This window comes from Plectropomus leopardus, chromosome 11 (assembly GCF_008729295.1).
Source record: "Plectropomus leopardus isolate mb chromosome 11, YSFRI_Pleo_2.0, whole genome shotgun sequence".
Taxonomy (NCBI): Eukaryota; Metazoa; Chordata; class Actinopteri; order Perciformes; family Serranidae; genus Plectropomus; species Plectropomus leopardus.
The window spans coordinates 16,406,210-16,429,257 of record NC_056473.1 but is presented as its reverse complement, the minus strand read 5'-3'; the positions used below and the strand labels follow the sequence as shown (position 1 = coordinate 16,429,257).

General features: G+C 38.5%; 1 protein-coding gene across 2 annotated transcripts in view; it reads left to right on the top strand.

Annotated features, from left to right (window-relative positions):
* The first annotated feature begins 1,922 nt into the window (after window positions 1-1,922).
* kitlga (kit ligand a) overlaps window positions 1,923-23,048 on the top strand; it is a 34,624-nt gene continuing 13,498 nt past the window's right edge. For both annotated transcript variants that reach the window (XM_042496333.1, XM_042496332.1), the window contains exon 1: window positions 1,923-2,238. In XM_042496333.1, the coding sequence (XP_042352267.1) occupies window positions 2,224-2,238 (15 nt within the window). In that variant the 5' untranslated portion in view covers window positions 1,923-2,223. The remainder of the gene's footprint in view (window positions 2,239-23,048) is intronic.

Below are 23,048 nucleotides of genomic sequence, written 5' to 3'. Positions count from 1 at the left end.
TTGTGTCAGAGGACCCCAGATGTGATTTATTTAGGTCTCAAAGAACTGAAAGTTGCTTTTATCCTTTTAGTTGTCCCAAGCCACAAAAGACAAAGAAAAACAGAAGATACTTGTTGTATGAATGTGGAAAAATGCTGAAATAAAAATGAATTCCTCAAAGGTCTGGTTTCAAAAGAGACCATTGTCACATGCAACACTACAATGTTGCTAGGGGTTAAAATTATCAAGCAAATAACCACTCATGACATCAACAGGAAATGCTGTTAAATACAATTTGGTCACAGTAAAATCAGCATTAAGCAATCAAAGCAAATAACAGAGAAGCCCATTAAATCAATATAGTGAACATCACAGACACAGTGGTTTCTTTCACAAAATGTGAAATGTAACAAGAATACCTAGTGATGGAACACCAGTTATAATAATTAATAAGCACCCAACAAACAACAATACATGGAGACAAGGAAATGTAAAATGTTTCAAAGTTTACATGGTTCCAAACACCAGTACTCTGGGGAAACTCTTTTTTTCCACATCCACCACCAACCTACCTCCTTAAGGGACCCCTTCCTTCTTTACTCCTGTCAATGCATTTGCCTTGTGATTTCAGCCTTACCAAATACGTGGGTCATATGTGAATAAATTACTATTATGCATTCACACCAAAAGTTTTGCACGGCTCAGTTTCAAATATCAATGCGAAGATGCATATAGACGCAGAGATGCAGGTGATGCAAATCATGCAAAACTAGTTACATGAACATGCAAAATTTGCTCTATAAGTGCAAGTTGAAATTGTTCAACTTGCATGAGATATTCACGTGACACTATGATGCTAAAGCCATCAGCGCTGAGATCTGGTTGAGATTCTCTGGATGTTATGCATGTAGCCTCCATGTTCACATCACACAATTTGAACATGATGACTTGAAGAAAAAAGCTTTCATACCTTTTTAAAATGTATCTTCTAAATCTACAAATTTCTTGAAATTTGTGTAATATTTAGCACCAAGTTTTTCATTGCTCGTTTCACCATGTTTTTAAAACAAATTGCACCAGTTTGCCATTGGTTCAAAGATTGAAATACTTGTGAGAGGTTTTTTAAAGCCGCAAAAGAAAGTTGATGTTGCCCCAGGTTTAAAAGGATTAAAATAATAAAATGATAAATAAAATGATATGTTGTACAGACCATATGACACAAGTGATGTGATAAAACTAATCAAACCTTTCAGCGTTTTAATTCCTCACTGCTGTTGGCTTTTGGTGGCAATGTGCTTAATTTTGGCAGTTTATTGGCTTCCTCCATGCTGTGACTCACACATTGACTCATTCAGTTACTGAGTCACTCATTCACTAAGCTGCACACACAAAAGGGGAGTGCACATTTTACAGTTCAAAGGTTTTTTTCATGTCAAATCATTTTATGAATTGCTTTATTGTATCTTTGCAAGTGCAACCTCATAAAACACGGTGTTTCAGTTTTATTTGAAAATGCACTTAAGAATATATAATACAACTCATATGCAGAAAGTCCTGCAAAAAATTTTGTTTCTTTTTCTTTTCCTTTTTTTTGCTGGATGATTTTAAGTTATTGAAGCAAAGATGAGCCAATGCCTGGTTGCATTTGTATTGTGTCAGGTTTGTGCCTGAGAGACAGAGAGAACAAGACATCCTATTAAAACATAAAGGAACTAAATTTTTTTCGCAATTTTAATAACTTTATAGGAAATTACAAGTTAAATGTCTCAAAAACTACCACTTAGCAGGCAAATAAAGTCACTATGGATCAAGCTGCACATCAGTTTCATGCGTGATCTGGATCTGTTTATACTGGCACCGGCAGTTTTGGAGTGAACCTCTTAACACTGCGGCTCGTCAGAGGGCGGCTCTTTGGCTGCTCTTTTAAAAGCTTAACTCCCTCCCTCTACGCGCTGTCCCGCTCCGCCGCCGCGAGCCCTCAGCGTCTGGATCTATGTTGTAGGTAGTTGGGCTAGATGCCACACACCATTAGCCGGCAGGTTTCAAAGATTGAACGTTTGATTTCACATCTTTTGCCGTTGTTATTTTTCTTCTTCCCGGGGCTTCTTTTTTTCTCTGCTGCTTGGATACCGCTGACTTAGGCATTGGACATGTGCACACAGGATGATGACAACCCCTTTCCTCCCCGTAGAAGTAAAATAAAATAGGCTTTCGCACACACTGGATTTACTCCTGTCGTTCCATATGAAGAAGCCAAAAGTAAGTGGTTGTTTCTGTTTGTTTTTTGACTTGACTAAATGTGCTGCGGCGGTGTAGCGCAGTGTAGTCAAACTTAACCAGTCAAACGAGTAGTCAACCTTTAGATTTTATTCTCACCAGGCTCTGGATGTACTTAAATTGAAAGACACAAACTGGTGCGTAATGGGCTAATTAACTGAATAAAAGTGCCAGCTTGATCAAAGCTGTTCGGCAGCGCTTCGCTGTGATGTGGCTTAATTGTGCCTGTGGTGGCAAGGTGTTTGACCTGCTCTGCTCCTTAACGAAGCGTTTTCCAAAATGCTCCACCTATTCAGAGTTAACAGCGTGTTTGTGTCTTCTTTATGGTGGAAGAGCCGCGCTGCCCGATCAATAAGTTTATATCAACGGCGCCAGTCAGGCACTTAAGTAGAGACAGTTACGCAAGGTGCAAATTTTTCCAAGAAGTGGATCCTCCTGAGTAGCCTATTTAATATTACAATGATTGCAACTATATTCGTGGATGTAGCAGAGGGAGACGGAATCACTTTATACATTTTTACATCCGAGACAGACATCCGTCAACGTAGACATTATTTATCCACGTTTTCATGTTGACACAAATCATTAGTGCGTAAATTAAGATGTTGTTAATCAGGACTAAAGTGAGGTCAGGATATCAGTTGATGCTTTTTATGAATGCATTTCTGTTTACATTGGTAAAATTGAAAGATAGTCGTCTAGAGAACTGAACCACGTTTCATCCACCGCATGTCCGCAGGTTCAGGCAGTCTACTTGTCTGTCAGTTTTAATAGCTCTGCAAGGCAGCTTAGACTCTGTGACTGCAAGCCCTGACACTATAATCTGTGACCTCTGACACGGCTGACCCTAAAATGTGCAAATTGACGACGGACGGCTTCTTTCAGTGCCATTCTTGTTGTGATGGCGAACATTTCTGCATTCTGACAGCAGCTGTCTTTTTTTATTTCATCATCACTGCGCTGTTTTAATGAAAGATTTGATCCACAATTCACCTCATGGCATTAGTTTATTTAATGTATTTTAAGTAAAAACCTTTTTTCTTCTTTAAAAATCCACTCACATGTCTGAAATGCGAAAATTGGCTTATTTAATGTGTGTCCGTTACATTAGAAGGTGTGTAAACTAAATTTAGACAGGTTTAACCTGCATTACATCCCTAGGCTGTTCGACTGAACCCTGCCTATATCAGGTTTTTGGCTAATCTGTGCCTCATTCAACTTAAGCTTCTTTTAATGACTAAAAATGACAAAAAAGGAAAGAACATGAAATAAATCAATGCTGATATAACAGGGTTTGTGTGTGTATCCTGGAATAACAGTCTTTGAAGTTTCCTGGTGGACGGCTGGGCATTTCTGCACCTCTGCTGCTGTTAATCATATGAATCTCAGTTTCCTTTATGCTTTTTTAATAAGGTTATACATTAAGTTGTGCCTGGCTGCATCAGCCGGTACCTTTCATCTTTTATTTACCACCCTTGCAACAGCTCCTGGTGCTTTCCACCATCACGTAACCGCGTGTATATAATATGAAGGCTATATGTCAGGAGGGTGATCTGTTAAGTTTTCTTGTAAATCCAGACAGATTTATGGGGTAAAATATTGCATTTATTGTGTACTGATGACTGTACTATTGGGTGTTTATAGTAAGTCACAACCAGGAATGATGATTGAATGATTCTCTGCCACACTCTCGGATAACTACAGGAGATGAGAGAAAGTGGGCAAGCAGGTCTAGGCCTTCACATCTCCACAGAACATTTGACACCAGTAGGGAGCGCTATAGTTTTCTGACGCCTCTCTACAGTGTTGGAGAGAGGAGTTGCTCAGATCTTCGGGCTGTGTGAGGTTCAGAAAGATGTCACAACTCTGTGAGCCCCAAAGTCCTTTATTGTTATATATCCCTGCAGTGATATACAGCACTCTTATTGTTGACCGGCTGAACTGCTCTCTTGAGTAACATATCCACCTAGGAGAAGTGACAGCTAGGTGAACAGCAGCTGGAGTGCTTAGGATGATTTACACATGTCCAGGCAGAGGAGACGTCATCCAACAAGGGCTGTAAAAACACAGGCCAACTGCTCACATGAATGATACAGGTTTGGACCAGAAGGCAAAGCATGGACATAAATGACATTTTACATCGTTAGATTGATTTTATCACATACAGGAGGTAGGCGTTATGGCGAGGAGGGTGTTAATGCATCACAATTACTCTCCAGTAATCACAGCTGAACACACTGGTTATTTGATTATGAAAAGCATATAACATAGACTATGTATTTATAGAAATCTGATAATCAAGTCCCAGGTTAATGATTTGTTTTAATAGTTTATAATGACATGAGTTCAGTAAAGAGAAAACACAGTAAGTGCACAGAGGATCAAATAATGACTTCCTCTAAAGTGGATTTTCTAGTTTAAAAGCCACATTAAATCACTGTTTGCTACTCCTTACACTCTGCTGTGAACAACTTTTGTCTCATCTGTAAGTCATTGCCCAGAGCCGATTCAAGACACCTTTGGAGGCAGGTGTGGCGCCGGTAAATTTCACTTAGATGTCTACACTTACTAACGCTCGCAATCAATCAATATTATTTGTCACATGTAATCATAGAAGGTACGATTCAGGTGAAATGTAACCCCACCAGTTGCATGAATTTGTGTATTAGAAAAAAGGAGTTTAAATAAGAATAGTAATAAATGTGTATATGTTTGGGGGGCAGTCTGAGGCAGTGACCCCGTTCAGGATCCCAGCAGCTAGAGGGTAGAAGCGCTTCCTGTGCCTCTCTGGTTGGCCTAATGTATCCGGTGTGTTCTTCCAGACCTCAACAGGGACAAAGGGGCATTTTCCATGTTCATTTCTCTTTAATGATTCCCCGAGACTTCATCCTTCTCATGGTTATCAGATAAATCAGCAGCCTGCATCAGTTTATTATGATAAATGTTCATACCTCAATGCTGCGTATGAAATGACTCATGTTTTAATCACAGCTTGGGCCTGGCTGCACATTTTTATGGGTATCAATCACTGCCACATTATTGTGTGTCATCTTAATTAATGTTCCCTTAATGTTCCAAGTACTCCACTTCAATTTGTTTTCACATTCTTCTCTAGTTTTTTTTTTTTTTTTTATGGCTGCACATCAAACAGTGAAACAACATTTAGATATCTTTGATGCCATTTTGCCCCTGCCTGGATTTTAACCTTAGAACCTGCCCACTCCAGGGAGTAGGGGGATTTGTCTGGCATCGTGATTTGAACCAACCATTTCTTAGTTAACGTGAAAAACAGTCCAATTGGGGCCACTGTCAAGCAGTGGCAAGTTCTGCACCGAACTCATGAGGAGCTATACTAACAATAGTAAGCGCTATAGACAAGATCGACCCTACTATCAAGGCTGTTCTGAATGGTCATGTCTTGTCAATACCACAAAACATCCTCACTTTGCTCTGCTCTGTTCTTAAAACTCAGTAAAACCCACTATGTTGGAATGACTATGCATCCGGGTGGACTTAAGATGACGTTAGATTCAGGCGGATGTGTTAATCTTTAATGATTGTTTGGGGAAAATCAAATCCCCCTCCCCCACGGAAATCCGTTACAGTGGACGCAGTGTCAGATTGAAGCCTGAAATGTAACGTATGAGTTGAGAATTCTGACTTGCATCAGACAATTTTTATTTGTAATTCAGCTCAACATAAGAAACCTTTTAACAAGTTCCTTTCATTTCAACCTCCAGGAAAAGTTGTGTAGGTTTGAAGAACACTCTGATTAGTGGGCTCAGTCCGCTACATTGTTCTTTGCCAAACGTTGTGTGGGCTTGAAGCAGTTTGATGAACATTGATCTCCAGGGTCCCATGTTATTGCTAAAACTGCTTTCAGTTGACTTGGTTATGTGCTTCGTTTTTGTGCAATCTGGAAAATCTGTGTACTTTGAGCACACATGAGCAATTTCCTAATAATATGTAGTATCCTGGAATTTTGTAGAATTCAGAATCCAGCCCAGTTGCCAGAAGTAAATGCTGGCATTGTACATTTCTGCAAACAAGATAATATACTGTGAACATATACAAAACTCTAAGTTGAAATATTTTTCTTATTTTGCACAATTAATGAATTTTACATATGCTTAAAAGCATTGTATTTTATGTGTCCATCTGCTGGTGGGCCATCATGATGCATGATATGATGTTAATTACACAACAGGAGAGACTTGATGATGAAAAGTGGATATATCAATATTGGTCATCGTCATATTGGAATTGGTCATCAATAATATCAGTTTTTATATATTTTGGCATATTGGATATCGGCAAAAAACCCAATATTGCACATCCATGTCAAACCACTGCTTGGAATCAAGAAACAATGAAACAGTTTTTAATAGTCACTGCTGTGTCACCACGGAGAGCTGTTGATTTTATCCAAGACAGTGCAGCTTTTCCAGCTTGAAACGTGCCCCTTACACTGGGTATTTTAAGCCAAAACATGATCTTTTCCTAACCATAATCAATTTTTGTGCCGAACCCTAACTGCACATTAATCTTAGCACTTCTGAAACAAATCAAAATCCTCAAATCAAAATTCTCAAAACAAATCCTTGGTTTGCAGAAACATACAACGCTAACATTTTTTGTGGTGATTGCACTGCAGAATCCCATACATTTTTGATCTAGACTAAATACTAAAATCTATCACTGTACATCAGTTACGAAAAAAATGTCCATCCTTTACACACAGAGCTCATGTTTGATGTCAGATGAAGGACTCTTTATAGGGCTTTATTTGCACCATCGACTTCCCAACAGGAGAAACTCAATACATGGAAGAACAACACTGGATGTGCTTTACATCTAAATACAAGTGAACTGAAAAACATTGAAAGCTTTGTGGTGCAGCTGCGTGTAACACATCTTGCACATTACTGCAGTTTGTTCACTTTCACATAATAATAAACCGGCTCATACACGTCTGCTCCCCCTGCTCGTGCTCGTTGTCGAAGTTTCAAAACAACCAGAGAGTCAGTGTGCTGTGGCTGTCTGTTTTTCCAACACGTGCTGAAGCTTCTGTTTGGACATTGTTAGACTCATCATGCTGCACATTATCGTTTAAGTTAATAAGTCGATTATCTTGTTTTGAAAATCGAGGGAAGCCAAAATCGTAATCAATATTAAAATCCAATTAATCGCCCAGCCCGAAGTTGCGATATAATATACTTTTCAAAACCAATTTTTACACCGCAACTGAGATACTGAAGAAAGAGCAGGGTGCTCATAGCGGTTGCAGTGCGGGTGAGCAGATGCAAAAACCACTTTGGTAGGTGTTCTCTGGTGATGGAACATTATTTCTTAACACTGTGTCTGAGCTACATTTCAAACTCAGTGTAACAAACCCATGTGTTTTGTGGAAAATGTCAAATTAGCTCTAAATCTTCATGCAGTCACACTCTTCACGAACCCAAACCGAAACACATGCAGAATCAATAAAAGCAACAAAGCAAGGATGATTTGAGTTACAGGAATCTCTTCCATCACGGAGCCCAGGCCTCATGCCTGAGCATTTGATGTCTTGTTTCTGCAGCAGCAGGAAGAGGTTCGGTGTGGTGTCACAGATCCAGACAGAGGCATGTCAGCAGTCACTGCCCAGTCTAACCTTAACTATCCTTACAGAAGGCGTGTCTTCAGGCAGTGAAAGCATTTCGTAGGAAATCTGCCGATACACCTCCTGGGAACTTTATCTGTGGTAGATTTCTGATGTTTGGAAGATAACATTCCTAAGAAGTCATTTTGTCTTCCTCCGGACTGTGACAGATGAGGTGAAGTGTGTGTTTGTCTATGTACAAGTGAGTGGCTGACGTTTCAGAATATCCCCATGAAGCCCTGACAGAAAATAAACTGAGCATGTAAAAACAATGTTTATAGTTCTTTGAACCATAAACCCCTCCATATAAGATGTGTCTGTTAGGAAATCCGACAGGCCTCTTCAACCTGACGTGCCTGCTTAAAGATGACCGGTTGTGTCAGTTCAAAGATTTACTACACTTAGGTTCGGGCTTGTCTTTGCACAAAAGGCGCAGTGAGTGGCGGTCATGTGAATGCAAACATTAGTGGGGGAAATGACTGTCACATGGCTGCGGTACACGACCGGAGCCAGGCTGATGGGTCTGTGCTGTGGTTTGGCAGGAAGTGTGATCCAGAAGCCACAGTGATACATTTATCAAAGGCAATTACCAGCGCTTCACTTGGCAGCCGCTCATTTTCTCTCCTCTAAACTCCAAGTGCCTGACTGGCTTAAGATGAGAATTTATGGGGCCCTGCGTGATTCACGAGAGTCTTAAATGTTTTTCCGAATTAATTTCTAACCTTAGAGTTCCGTTTAAACTGTTGATTGCTGCTGCTTGTAGTTAAACTTTTATACAAAAAATTTGGGACATTGTATAAAAATTCCATCAATATATAATGCAATCATTTGCAAATCCTTTTAGAATTATTTTCAGCTGAATACAGTGCAAAGACAAGATATTAATGTTCAAACTCTAATTTTTGTAGATATACACTCATTCTGAATTTGATACCTGCAACATGTTCCAAAAATATTGGAACAGGGGCACAGAAAGACTGGGAAAGGTGGAGGATGCTCAAAAAACACCTGTTTGAAACATTTCACAGGTAAACAACTGAACTGGTCACAGGTGATAGTATCTAGATTGGGTTTATATATTTATAGGCATCAGTGCCTTCTCCGATTAACGTGCCCTAACATGCCATTTATTGCGTCAAAATAAGTGAAAACAGCTGTTGCGTGTGCCAGAATTTTTCTAAAATATTTTAGGTGTGGGCTTTTCTTTTGGGCATGCATCTCTATGCAAGGGCATGCATCTTGCCAGCATTTTGCAGCTTGCCAAATGGTGAGTCAATTTGTGCATGTTGCAGAACAGATTATAAACATGCGGTGAAAGTGTGCTGCAAACTGTGGTAAAACCCCAGTTAAGATGCATATTGGGAATGTGTTTGATAGAAAGGAAACATACAAAGAATGCTCCTGAAATCTTAATAATACCGGCACATCCCAGGCATCCTAATCAGAAAATACTGCATTTGGTAAAAGGCCTAGTTTGGAATATCCAAATGTAATATGCTAGATTCAAATGTTTGTCACATGAGCCGTATCAAATTCAAAATATTGTCTTAGTAATTGGAATATCAGTGGAAAATTAGTGTGCATGTAAATGTTGAACCTGAGCAAATTGGTCTGATTTTTATTAAAACATAGAGGAAAAATGTTAGAAAATGTAAAATGTAAGATGTCCAGAAAATGCAATTTCATTTTTGCTTGGGTTTCAAAGGATTAAAGGTGCGACTAATATTAAACATTTTTAAAAAAGACGTCTACCATTTGTTGGCTTTCTCTGTTTTTTTGTCATTGTCATTTAGCCTTTGATATTAGCGTGCTGATCCCTAATGAAATTGTAGTGGCCATTTTTCACTATTTTCTGACATGATTAAACTATAAATGGATTTGTTAAAAGCATAATAATAATGATTACTTGCCTGATTCAAGATATTGCACTTGCTTATTCTATAACTGTTAAATTTCTTTCCAGTTTCTTTTAATAAATGCATGCGCTTCTCTCAAAGGGAATATGATTGACTCACTAAGAGAGTAGAAACCTGGCAGCCGCTTCACTGGATGTATCAAGTGTTCATTTAAATATTCTCCTCTGCAGTATTCTCAAGTAGCACAAAACAGAGAATAAAAATATTGCTTTTTGTGGTTTCTGCTTTAGCCAAGAAGAACATGATATGAACCAGCTTTACATCAGCAGTGCTTCTTTAAAAATAAACCACTTTACTTCTTTCACCTCTTAGAACGTTTTCAAAAATCAAATCACATTTTGGACAATTTTACACTTAGTTAAAGTGTTCATGCTCTGTTGTTGAGCGGGAAAATTCCTAGAAATTCCCTCGATAAACCTTTTACCGCAGCCAACAAAGTCAAACAAGTCTGTTTTTGTTGGTTCCTGAACACTGACAATTAGGGCTTTTAGAGATTTCGCAGAGCAACAGCATCTTTCAAGGTATTAAGAGAGAGTGGTTCACATAAACCCCCTTTTTTTTGAACTATTACCAAAAATACCGGAGGAGCGAAAATTTAAACTCTCCTACTGTGAGTCATTTTGGCAGTACAAGGGCACAGTAGGTAACATCTGGATGTAATGTTGCACTACAAGCCGAGACCTGACAAATCTGATTGTAATATTGCCCAAGAGGCTCGGATCCATTTACTTAAAATAGGATTTGCTGTGTTTATGTGGTGTTTTGAGGCAGTATAAGTTGTTTCGGTTTCCCTTGTGTGTGTAACCAGAGTAAGTGAGGACATATTGCCTGTGTCGAGGACATCTGAAGCAAATTCTCCCATGACTGGCAGATAACTATCCTTTCCTCTAAGAAGCATCAAATTTAGTTGGCACATTCATGGTGTTGTGGTTGTGTTACATGTGTGTTCTGGCTCTTTGAAACAACTCAGGTCGGTGTGACTGGCGTGTAGCCTTAAACTCAAATAATTAACGGAAGGTCCCTTTTGCACGTGGGACCCCTCGATATTTATAAGAGCGTGAAGTCATATTGAGCAGTGAGCTATTTCAGTGTGCATCTGACTCAGAGCAGTCACAGCCGAAGGCCCTTAAGATGAGTTTGATTTTTCTACTGTTCATTTAAATCATCTGTTTGGTCAGAAATTGCAGTTTCCACATGATTACTTTTTCCTAGAGCTAGGAAGAGAGTCCAGGAATGGCAAGTGATACAGAAGTTAAAAACGGTGTTAGTCATCTCTGCTGTTGTTCACATGGATGCACGTGGCTTTTGTCATAACCACATTGCTCTGAGCTTGACATGTTGTGCAGTCAATGTAAAATGTTCCTTATTACATGCTATTTTTGATTATTTTAGCATGACTGGTTTTGTGGATGTTATTTTCTTAAAGGTAGCAATCGTATGCTTCTCTTTGATTTTGATTTTTTACAGTAAAAGACTATATTTTAATCTTTTAATCTGCTAACTATCACTGCAAACAGTTATCTAATGAGTTTTTCTCAATACGTGTAAAACCCCTTTTGATTAACAAAGTAAGTACCCTCTCCCAAATGCTAAATATCATCCAAGCAGTACCCTCCGGGGCAACAAAATAAAATGAAGCAAACATAAAAGTGCCAAAACTGCAGTTCCTCTAATGACCACTTGAGGCTGAGTCCAAATGTGAGTAGATCTCCATAGACTCCATGTTAAAATGCCCAACTTTACAGCAGAAAAAAACATGTTTACAGCCTGGTACAAAAACAGTTTTTTTCTCTCTTTCTAATTTACCCATTTTTGGATAACTGTACCTGAGATGTATTTTGATATAACTCGTTTAAATGTTTTTAAGACTTAAAGTTGCGCGTATTCTAGTGTATTTGAGGAAGAATTTAGTGACAGCTCTTGCTACTTAAATGTTTTCAGCCTATTACTTTGCTACAAACACTATTTTGTCTGTTCACAAAAGTAGCTTGCAACTGCATGTTACAGTTACGGCCCTCAAAATATGTTGGGGTTTTTTTTCTAAATTTTTTAAGTAGGTGGCACATTCCTTGTCCTCTTCCTTTACCCCTATCTCAATCAAGGTTACATTCATTACCAGTAAAACCTCTAAAATAGCACATAGCAGATAAAAATCAGCCGTTACTGACTACAGTCATACTTATCTTGGGATTAATCACAAGATCAAAACTTCAGTGTTTTTACAGTTCAGTACCTGCTTTGCAATTGAATTATTCAGGAGTAAAACAAGGCACATAGAAGTATAGCTGAGCTGCGGGTAGGAAGTTGTGAAGGTAAAAAGTTGGCAGGACATCTGCAACGGAATCTGATTTTTAAAAAAAAGCAATTACACAACTCAACTTTCTTCCATGTTGTCCAAGCCAAATTCCCCTCTTGCAGTTAGTGCATGTTAACCAAATTTGTCTTCCCAGTCATTTGTTGACATAATAAGTGATGTGGCTATAAAGGGACTGTAAGGGGATCATAAAATATCACCTCTCCATTCCAAAGGAAACAACAGAGAGCATACAGTCATTAAATGCATTTTGTCTTCATCCTCCCACCTTTCAAATTTGCTCTCAGTGGTGAGATCTCATTTCCGGCTTGACACCAGACTAAAGCAATTAAAGCACCAACAGTTTAAGTCAACATGTCGTTGAAAGAGGCATCAATTTCTTTGGGTAAATTGTGCCTGGATTTACTTAAAGGTTTCAGACTACAGAGATACAGCAAACTTCACATTGGAAAACAAGTAAACTGACCTAACGATGGCTATTAAACTTCAATCTCGGGACAAGTCTCACAGACAGAAATCTAACTTAGCTACTGTGCCATCTTAAACAGCAAACACAAAATGAAAATTCTTGTCCAGAAATGTGGAATAACAAGACCTCACAAGATCAATGGACACACTTACTGGTTTCAAGTTTGAAATAGGAATCGCGTGTGTACTTGGCTACCTTTTAATTTGTGTGTGTCTAACCGGCTCAAGCTCACTGAAACTTTGATGTTTTTTTGGTTAGGAATTTAGTAAACACAAATCTTTGAAACCCATTTTTTAACACAACGGGTGTTCTGTCTTCCACCAAAGACATGGTGACATCTGGTCCCATTAGACATTTGAGAAGCTTCACTTGTTTCCTGTTTTTCTGTGCAACATGTGCTGAACCATGAAAAAAAACAAATTAATTGTTTTATGATGTATTAAATCAGCCATTTCAAAACTGTTTGAAGCTCTTTGCTCACAACTAGCCATTGCTACATGTGACTTGCTCATTACCAGAAGCACCAGAGCCATTATTATGTGGCTTAATTGATCTCAGCCCAAATGGTCTCTACCTCGGACTGCATGTTCAGCTGTTGGGAGAAAAATTCTCCAGAACTGTGTAGCCTTACTTAGAGGTCAGAATAGAGTTGGTTGATGAAAATAGGATAATCAAGATAAAACAACTGTTGTAACACATTTTATTTCGCAATGATGCTCCCAGTTTGTCTTGTGTTATTAATCTAGTGCATCTCTTTCCTTTAGTGTGGTGTGCTTTTGCCTCTCCTCAAAAGCCCAAATTCACTCCTAATCAGGCTATGGCAGTTCAGTTCACCTCAAGCCAAGACAACACTGGAGGCCATTTTTTGGTGTCAATGATTAATTTTTTTTCATAACTGTCCATGCTGTTCTTTTTCTCTGGCAGAAAAGTTTTGGAAGAGCATTGATGAGCGCTTCATCCCAGTACTGAGTGCTTTTTTAATGAAGCATTGCAAAAGGGTTTAATTTTCATGACAGCAATACAGTGTCTTCACATTAATGTTAGTAAAGTAACAAGCAATAATGTACCTTTGACAGAGAGGGCTGCTTACAGAGTTAACAACAAGCTATGGTGATAAAAGCACATCAGTTAGCAACAACATTCAGGGTCCTGCTGATCTGCCCCCACAAATGAGCTTTTTTGTCTTTTTTGTGATTGTTTCTGACTGTAAATATACAGTTTAGGATAGACAGTAAAGCAGTGATAGTGAGATCAGCAGCGCCTTTCTGAAAATTTCACAGTTTTTCATCCAGAAGTAGTTGGAGTGGCGGCACAAGAGATTAGGGATGCTCTAAAGGCAGAACCTAGGTGCAGAACTTTTTCTTTAAGCAGCTCCAGCTATTCCCATGCATTCATATTGATTTTCATTTGGAGCACTATTGGAATATATATATATATATATATATATATTGTTTTTGGCACCACACGACAGAGCAGCAGAATGCCAGGTGCAGTAAAACTTTACCGTTGATCGTGCAAGGGCAAAAAGTTTTCATTCACTCTCCTTTTCAGCAACTTCTTCTCTCATCCATCAATCTGATTTGATCGTCTGATCAGTTATCCACATTGTGACCTTAACTAACACAAACTGCTGCAGAGGAAAAAAAGAATTCATGAAAAGTTCACTTGCACCACATTCACTTACTGACTAAAACCTCAGAATTAAGAGAGGGAAAACACACATGAAGAAAATTTTTCTAAGAATTTGGCCCTTTTGCAAATCACAATGCACCAATCTAATCTACTGGATCAGTTTCGGCCAAATACTGACTGTATTTAGTGGCTGACTAAAACCCAATCCACGTCAATTACAGGTTCGTCATTAAAATCATCAAACGATTCACTTTCACTTATGCTCTAATTTGGATTTATTCTGTCATGACAGGTCATTCACTCAAATTATAACACCTCAATGACAGTTCCATGTTGCAAAATATTATCCGATTAATCCCAATCAGTGAGGTAGCTGCTATACCTTATTAACTGGGTATGGTATTGGCTCGATTCAAATTATCAATGTCATTATGAAGTTCATTGTTTCTTTTATAAGTTACAGTCATTCATTTATTCAAGGCTAGCTGTTGACTCAGTACATAATAATTCCTCCCCATTAGTTCCATGCAGTGCAGAAGTTCTTATTCAGGTTTTTTTATTTGGGGAAAACGTGAGCAACGGTATGGGTTCAGTACTTAGAACCCAGAGTTCATTATTGTGAAATTGTTTATTGTATGCCTACTAGCTAGTGGCTGAGCTGTAGGAAATGTTCCCCAAACCCTTAAACCAGCCAAGTGGCTGTTTTCTCACGCCACGCATTGCTGCTAATGTTGACAGACACGTCCTTTCATCTGCATCAGAGGCTTTCACTGATCAGCTTGAAATCTTAGAAAAACAATAATCACCATGTTTATCAAGAGATATTGCCATGGTACGCAGCAGTCTTTACTACTAAGAACCACCCCCGACAAATGCCTCTGAAGACTCTGCACAAGCATATTATATGTCTGGCTCCTCTCTATTACCTTGAAGTGCATTTGGTTAGTGCCAGAAGACAGCAGACTGAACATTGTCAGACTGTAATTTGATTTACACGTGAAGTAAGTGAGCTCTTGTCGCAATGAAAACTAGAGTATGTCCAGTTTTTGTGTCAGGGCTTTGTTATTTTAGCATCCTTTGTCTGAAAACACATTTGTCAAGTTTTAAATTTAAGGTAAGGTGATTACTGTAATTTGGTCCCACTAAGACTTTTTTGTAGAGCTTGCAGTGAGTCATTTGCAAGAGCAAGATTGCAAGTGTTGTGTCGAGGCTTTCCTATTTTAGTCTTTTTTTTTGTACCATTTGATGGTCTCAAAATAAATGCAACAAGCCATTTTAATATGCAATCAAGGTAATGGATCTGATGATGACTTCAGTCATGCTCTTGGTAATGTCTGAGTCCTTGCCAGTTCTACAAGTCCGAAATGACATTTGGATAAGAAATACTTCTGAAGCTGTCTGTATAGTCTTATCTTTATGGATTTTATGAGGCAAAAACTGCTTTCTGAATATTGGGCTTTTTTTCCTGTGTAGCTTTACCCATCAAGATGTTAAACATTGACACGTGAATGTGACAGTTCTTTACAGTGTGTTGTAGAAGAGAAACATGATTTTTTTCTTCCAGATTTTCTTTATTTGTCATCTTTATTATGCACTTCCACACATAAAAACAAATTAGGTTTCCTCCAAAAAACAAAAACAGTGCAAGTCAGTAACACGTAGCAGAATTAAAATAACCATGCTGGTTGAAAATTTTAAACAGCACGAAGCAAAAATAAATGTTGCCACTGTGTCCAAAGTCCCAAAGGATATAAACACTGTCATGAACATAGATTGTTTAATACTTAAGTTTTATCTCCCAATATTCAATGTAAAGTCATGTTTTGATCATTTTGTTTCGGACAACCCAAAAAAAAAAAAAACACATTAAAGGGGCTTAAACAAACCCTAGAATGAAGCATTACATTAAAACCCTTGTTAACCTTAGCAGAGATCAGCTCTAGAACATCTGGACAAAAACAGCGGCTTGATATTATCTTTGCACAGCCTTTGTCATCTGCCCTGCTGTAATCCTCGTTATGAAACATTGTAATATTGCACTGCAAAATTCAAAGCAGTGATCTAAGCATAAGATTAGGATAAGATATCCATCTCTCCGGCAAAACAGGCTGCATGTTGTTATGGTCGACTTATGTCATGCAAGGCCCTGTGTTCGGCTTTTATGAGATTATGTGGTTAAGAGGGGCACAAGGCTGGCAGTCTGGAAAGGTTCAAAGCGGTGGTGGAAAATGAGAGAGGGGTAATCATCCTCTGCGCCAATATGATGAGGGTGAGTTAGCCTCAAGAGCTGTAATGCACCTCACAATGATGGACAAGAGGGCTTCAGTTTGGAAGGTTGTACCTCCCTTTCCAACTCTTTAGGTTTGATACCAGCTGGGCCTGCTGCTGTACAAATAAAAGTGATTTTTCCCCATTGTTCCAGATAGAAATGGGGACCATTTCAGCTTGGAAAATATTTGCATTGCCTATCAGTGCAGCTGTGACTTCAGCCTCTTAAGGTCACTCAGAAAGTGTCAGTGAAACATTTAAATGAGTGAGTTGAAGTCATGTTGCTTTTCTCACTGAAGCCTTGTTGTTTATTGATGTGTTTGGCCCAAGCTTTGTGTTTGGAGTCCATGAGCATTTTTTGAAACTTGTAGAAGCAAGATGTGTTTGTTTTTACAAGGGTATCATTTCACTGACATGTTTTCCGTCTGTTTCCTTGTTGAAACAAGATTGCTTATGATAAGATAGGAATTGTTGCATTTTGAATCTTGGTTTTGCATGACAGAATGTTACAATAATGCTGTAAGCATGGTGTGGACATGGTTTCACCATAAGAAATGCATTTATTACAGCAATAAAAGTCTTAACTTTACAAGCTACATTTTATGTGTGAGAAAATCAGCACTGATATTTTAATACACTGCAAGAACTAAGGAAGATACAATACATGAAAGTAAATTACCTACCAACCCAAACCACCCTGGTTACTCTTGCTAGTAATCTAGTTAGCAAGTCCACTATTCCAACAATCAGTAACTCCAGTTTGGTCGAAATAAGTCCTTAATTTATCAAGTTAGATTTAAAGTCACATGCCATTATTCCACATGGTCTCTCTCTGCTGCTGGCTGTTTACAGTCCTGTAACTTCTCCCTCCATCACTAGCTGTCGCAGTGTCTTTTAGCTCAGCTGCCTGTTCCACTAGTGGAGACCAGAGTCTGAGCTCTGGTGGTGCGTGCTGTGTACTAAATACAATGAGTTTAATTGAAAGAGGTGCACCTGTATTTATGATGGTATTGAAAAACATATCTTCACATTTCTAAATATCCTAGTATACTGTAATACCGTGGTAACTAATAATTGGACAGACCCAGAACTCTGTCATGACCAGGTTTAGTCTTAGCAAAATGGTGGAAAATAATTTGAATACAGTAATACATATGTTGAAAACAGAGCTCTTTTTTATCCCATGCATGGTGGCACTAAATATTTCCCTATAAATATTGCTTTCTACATAAAGTATTAACTAAGACACCACCCTAAAGAGCTGTTGAAGCTATCCATTATAAGCTGCACTTAATTGAGTTTATTTGAATATTTTGCACAAACTACTAATGAATGGATTCATGATAAGCAAACCTAATGGCTGACAGCTACAAGGTTGCATACAATGGACATAACAGCAACTGCATGCCTAGTAAGTAGCCTCTTGCATGTCAAATTTCCATTGCAGTTTGTATCGAAGCTGTTAGGGTGCATGATGTTGGTTTGCTTTCCTTGATGAAGGTTTAGTTTACTATATTTGAGCGAGACTGTGGAGCTATGGAGGAGTGAAGGGTGAATCTGACTCTCAGCGATGCCTCACTTAAGCAGTCTCGCTCTTAAAAATGAATAACTTTGGGCCTTGGTAAAATGTAAACAGGTGAGTTATATGAAAATTCACTACCTGTACAGTTGTCATAAATATTAAAATTAGAGACCAAAACATTTTTGTACCAGGCTTTAAACAGGTTTATTTCATCTGTAAAGTTGAGCATTTTAACATCAGGGTCTGTGGGAATTGACTCACCATTCCATGAACTGCAATTTTTGGCAATTCCACATTTATTTTTTATTTATTTATTTTTTTTTACGCTTTATTTTTTAGCCCTGGAGGTTGCAGCTTGGATCTTCAGCATCCAAAGGCCCATAGAGCAAGCACACTATTGTTTTCTTTAAACCTGCCCTCCTAACCAGTTGCTTTTAGGCTTGCTCACCTGAATTGCAGTTGCAAAATAAAAAAACTCTGGATTCAGCGATCAGTGAATTATGAAATTTTTAGGACATAATTATAAAAAATATGGGCTATTTAAATTTTCACACTTGAAAGTTGATGTACCTCAAAAATATTCATTTTGTCATTTAATTGTCAGTAAACATCACTGAAAGTATTAACATAATGCAAAAAGTATGTGTGCATGTTTGTTACAGATTTAATTTTGGGATGAATGCAGATGTTTTGCTCCCGTTGTAGGAGTTTCTTTGGCTGGTGCACATTTTGTTTGTTCTCACTGCCCCGAGTATACTCCACAATCATGTGTCTTTGTATTGACTTTGTGTGCAGTCCCATGGCTTGTAGAATTTGCTTCTCTCTCAGTCTGATTGTACCTTTAACCTGCAATAAGCATCATCAGGCGCATCAAGAGTAATTAAACAGCAGCAAACTCCAGAACCAATCAATGAAGGTACAGCATGCAGGAGCACAAGAACATGGACTTTTACATAATTGAAGAAAGTCTTACAAAGTCCAACAGGAGTAGTCTAGACAGATCAATACTACAATAACCAAAGGTATGCAAGAAAGCACTCAGTCAGCAGAAGTCTTGAACACCCTGTTTCCTGTCTATCTCCTTTGAAATAACAAGAGAGACGATAGAAAAACAATTTGTGTTAATACTGTAAAACAAATTGTAAATCAAATCAAGGAAACAGGTTATAATTTTTTACCTCTCAGTTCATCTTTTAACATCTGATTCAGCAGTATACAGTTTTACACAATGATTGTAAACTTTTTTATTTCTGCTGTGAAGTTGGGCATTTTAAAATTGCACATTGACTCTGTTTCGGAGCCAGCCTCTTGTGAATATGAGAGGAACTGCAGTTTTTGACAGTTCTGCATTTGTTTTATTTTTACGCCACAGAGGTTGTGGCATGGGTTGAAGAACTGCTTTATTTTAATTGAAACTTGAAACAGTTTCGAAAACACATAAGTAGTAAGTGTAGTAAAGCTGAAAATTGGGTTTTATGTACTATTTTGTTTTAATTAGTGATGAGTCTGGCAGTGGCATTTTAAACAGAGGAAAGAATTTAAGTGATCTGCATAAAACCTGCAAAACAGATCAGCCTCGAAGGCAAGAAACAATCAATCATAGTCTGTTGGCAATCCAAATCTGGGAATCCTGCCATCAGATGTTTCTTTAGCTTTAATCTTTAATCAATTATAAAATAAAATTTGACTGATGTAGTTCATATAATGAGATTATCTGCCATGCTTCAATAGTTAAACATGGCAGAGGAGCATGCAGTTATGCACCCACAAAGGGACTGTTCATAAAAAACTTAATCTATTTTCAGCACTACATGCTCCACTGAAATTTAACCTCCGTCTTGCCATCAGAACAAAGGGTTCATCTAACATAAGTAGCTTTCAGCAGGCATGTTTCATGGGCTGTGAATCTGTCTCATAAAGACCCCAGGATTGTCGGCTGATATCCCTGTCATCACTCATGCATCACGTCCTGCTGTGATTACTGTTGTGTTTACTTTGCCCTACTTGCTCTCACAAAAAAAAAAAAAAAAAAATCCACAGGGGTGACCATTCAAAGAATTATTAGTGAGTGGCAACTGTGAGCTCTCCTTGTTGCTCATAGCTGCTCTGTTCTCAGCATGTTGAGAGCACATTGTGCAGAACATCCCCCCTCCCTTACTGCCTTCACTCTACATGCGCTCAGGACATGTTAAAGAAAACATGGGTGGTTTTCTGTTTATGTTTGCACATGGTTTTGCTAAAAAAAATTCTTACAACTGGAAAAAAAACAACGAATATCTGGTCATGTAGGAAAACCATCTTAGATGTCAGAGCATGCACACGCTGTAAGTGAATCTAGTTTGGGAGTGGCATTGCTCAATACATACATCGGGCTTTCTGAGTGACAGCTATTTGTCATTGGTTTTTGGCAGTGTTTCAAGATGACAGGAGCTTTCCTACACTGGATTCTGTCCAAACTGAATTGGCAGGGTTATTTTTTATTTATCTTTTTCATTGGTTTAGTTTTGATAGCATTCCCTTGCCCAGAAATTTAATTTGTTTAATGTTTGTTTGACATGAAGGCATTAGAAGCCACCGCCTGCTGAACCACCTTTCAAACAAACTTTATAGCGGTGAAATAGGGTAGTGCCAGAGACGGTACTGAGTGACACCCTCACCCTTTGAAACCAGATACAGTGAAAGTGTCAAGAAGTTGTGAAATAAATCTGAACAGTCAGCTCTGGCGCTTCGCTGAAACTTAAGGCAGAATTTTAGTCCTTTTCTAAAATGTAAACCTTGCCCGAAAGACTAAAACAAGGACCTGTTGACAAAATTTGGAGCTAGCAGATATGTGTTTGAGTGCCAGATCACATGAGGAAAACACATGTATTGATTCTCCTTGTAAGGATTTATGCATCTGTAACAAGATCTCTATAACTCATTTTGATGTAGCACAGTTCCTTCAGACACATTAAAGAGGCTGCCAGGTTACCACATGTCAGCTCCGGCTACACAAAGACAAGTCAACGAGTTTTTTCCTCATTCAGACTGTTCAAATGCACCACTATTATCATATCAAGAGTAGTTTCAGGAGATTGACTTTACTCAGTAACTGTCTGTGAGCTGAGATTGTTTGTGACTGGTCAGATCTGGAAGTTAAAGGTACACTTCCCCCTGAAATCAAAAATGCATATTATCTTACCTGTAGTCTCTTACCTATTGATCAGTCTAGATTGTTTTGGTTTGAGTTGTGGAATGTTGGAGATATCAGTTGTGGAGTTGTCTATCTTCTCTTTAATATAACTAATCTTGATGGCACTTGGCTTGTGATGCTCAAAAGCACCAAAAATGCATTTGAAAAACTCAGCAGCAATGTCTCTTTCCAGAAATCATGACCTGCTTACTCAAGAAAATGTTCAAACCTTGTTGAGAGCAGTTTTATGTAGGAACTACTTTTTTTCTATATATGCCAACTGAAGTGCAGAAGAAAAGCATGTATCTACTGCTGGCTCAGGTAGCACCAAAGAGCTAGCTTACAGCTCAGCCGAGGAGGATGATATTAATGTTTCAGTATGTCCTATACAAGCGTTAGCAGGAAATCACACAAAAAATGCACATACAAAACTTCAATGATATCCTACAAATCAGTAGCCAAAAACTGAGGTTTGTTTTAGGCAAGTAAAGTTACTGTGGTTAGGTTTAGGAAAATAAATGCATTGTGACAGATCACTTTAAAATGACTCAAAGTTCACACAGTTCCAAACACCTGTCTCCGTGGGAAAGTCCTGTGTTTCTTGATCCATTCACAGCTCAAACGTACTGACTGGACCACTCAGGACTGCTTCCTGCTTTACTCCCATCAGCACATTCATCACTCGACCGAAGCATTCAAAAATACGTTTATTATGCATGAATTACTGGCTCATCATTAAATGGGATATGTACAGATTTTGACTTGTTACTTATTGGAGGAAAATGTACAAACAGTTCACAAGTCTGAATGTTTATCTTGTCCATGACTAGATGCACACTTTCCTCTGCATAGTGATTCTTACATGAAACTGCTCACACAAGGTCTGTGGATTATTATTATCTTGAGTACTCTGGGCATGATTTCTAGAAATAGAAATTGCAGTTAACTTTTTCAAATGTAATTTTTGGCGCTGTGAGCACCACAAGCCGAGTGCCATCTAGTTCCATTAGATTGGAGAGAAGGTGGACATCTCTGCGGCCAACAGTACAAAACTATCTGGATTTATAAATAGCACCACAGATAAGAAGAAGGATATGTATTTTAATTGGATTTGAGCTGTCTCTTTAACAAACATTGTTTTGGAGAGAACACAGATCCTTTCCTTTAATTCTTTTAAAATAGAGAACTAAAGTAGTGGAATCAGTTAAGGTCTCAGGGTTAAGTTTTGCTCTGCTGAACAACTTGTAACATGACTGCTGTACTTGCAAAATCCCTGACCTTATGTTCTCTAGTTGTATCTGGGCCGTCTGTGATTTTATCTGCTGCATCCTGTACAAATGTGGTTCATGACATGCAGAGGTTGAGGCATAACTGATGAATTACAAAATGTCCGGCACATTTGTTTTTTTCTAGCTCTGCTAAAGCATCACTCGCTTTTTGTCCCTGACTGCTACTGAGAGACGATTAGTTTTGGTGTGCAGTTAGAAGCTTGGCCGAATTGAATTTCATCCCATCTGCGCTTTACATGCCGCCTTTCCTCCGGCCTCTCCTGCTATTGATGGATTAAATTGTTCCATTCTCTTCCTGCTGTGGCTACGTTTGACAAATATATAGTAACAGGAGGAACGTGGGTGATTTTGAAAATGGCAGATCTAAATGGCCAAACTGGCAGGGAAAGTGTAGTCAACCAAAGTATGAATGGAACTGTGAATGATAAGCAACAAGCTGCCACAGAAGAGAACATGGTCATCAGACTCTTGTTAAATAAACTACATAACAAAATCCTGCTGCACTGCTTAAAGTGCCTGAGGAATAGACATGGCTCAGCTCACTATGATTGTTTTATCCCCATCACTGA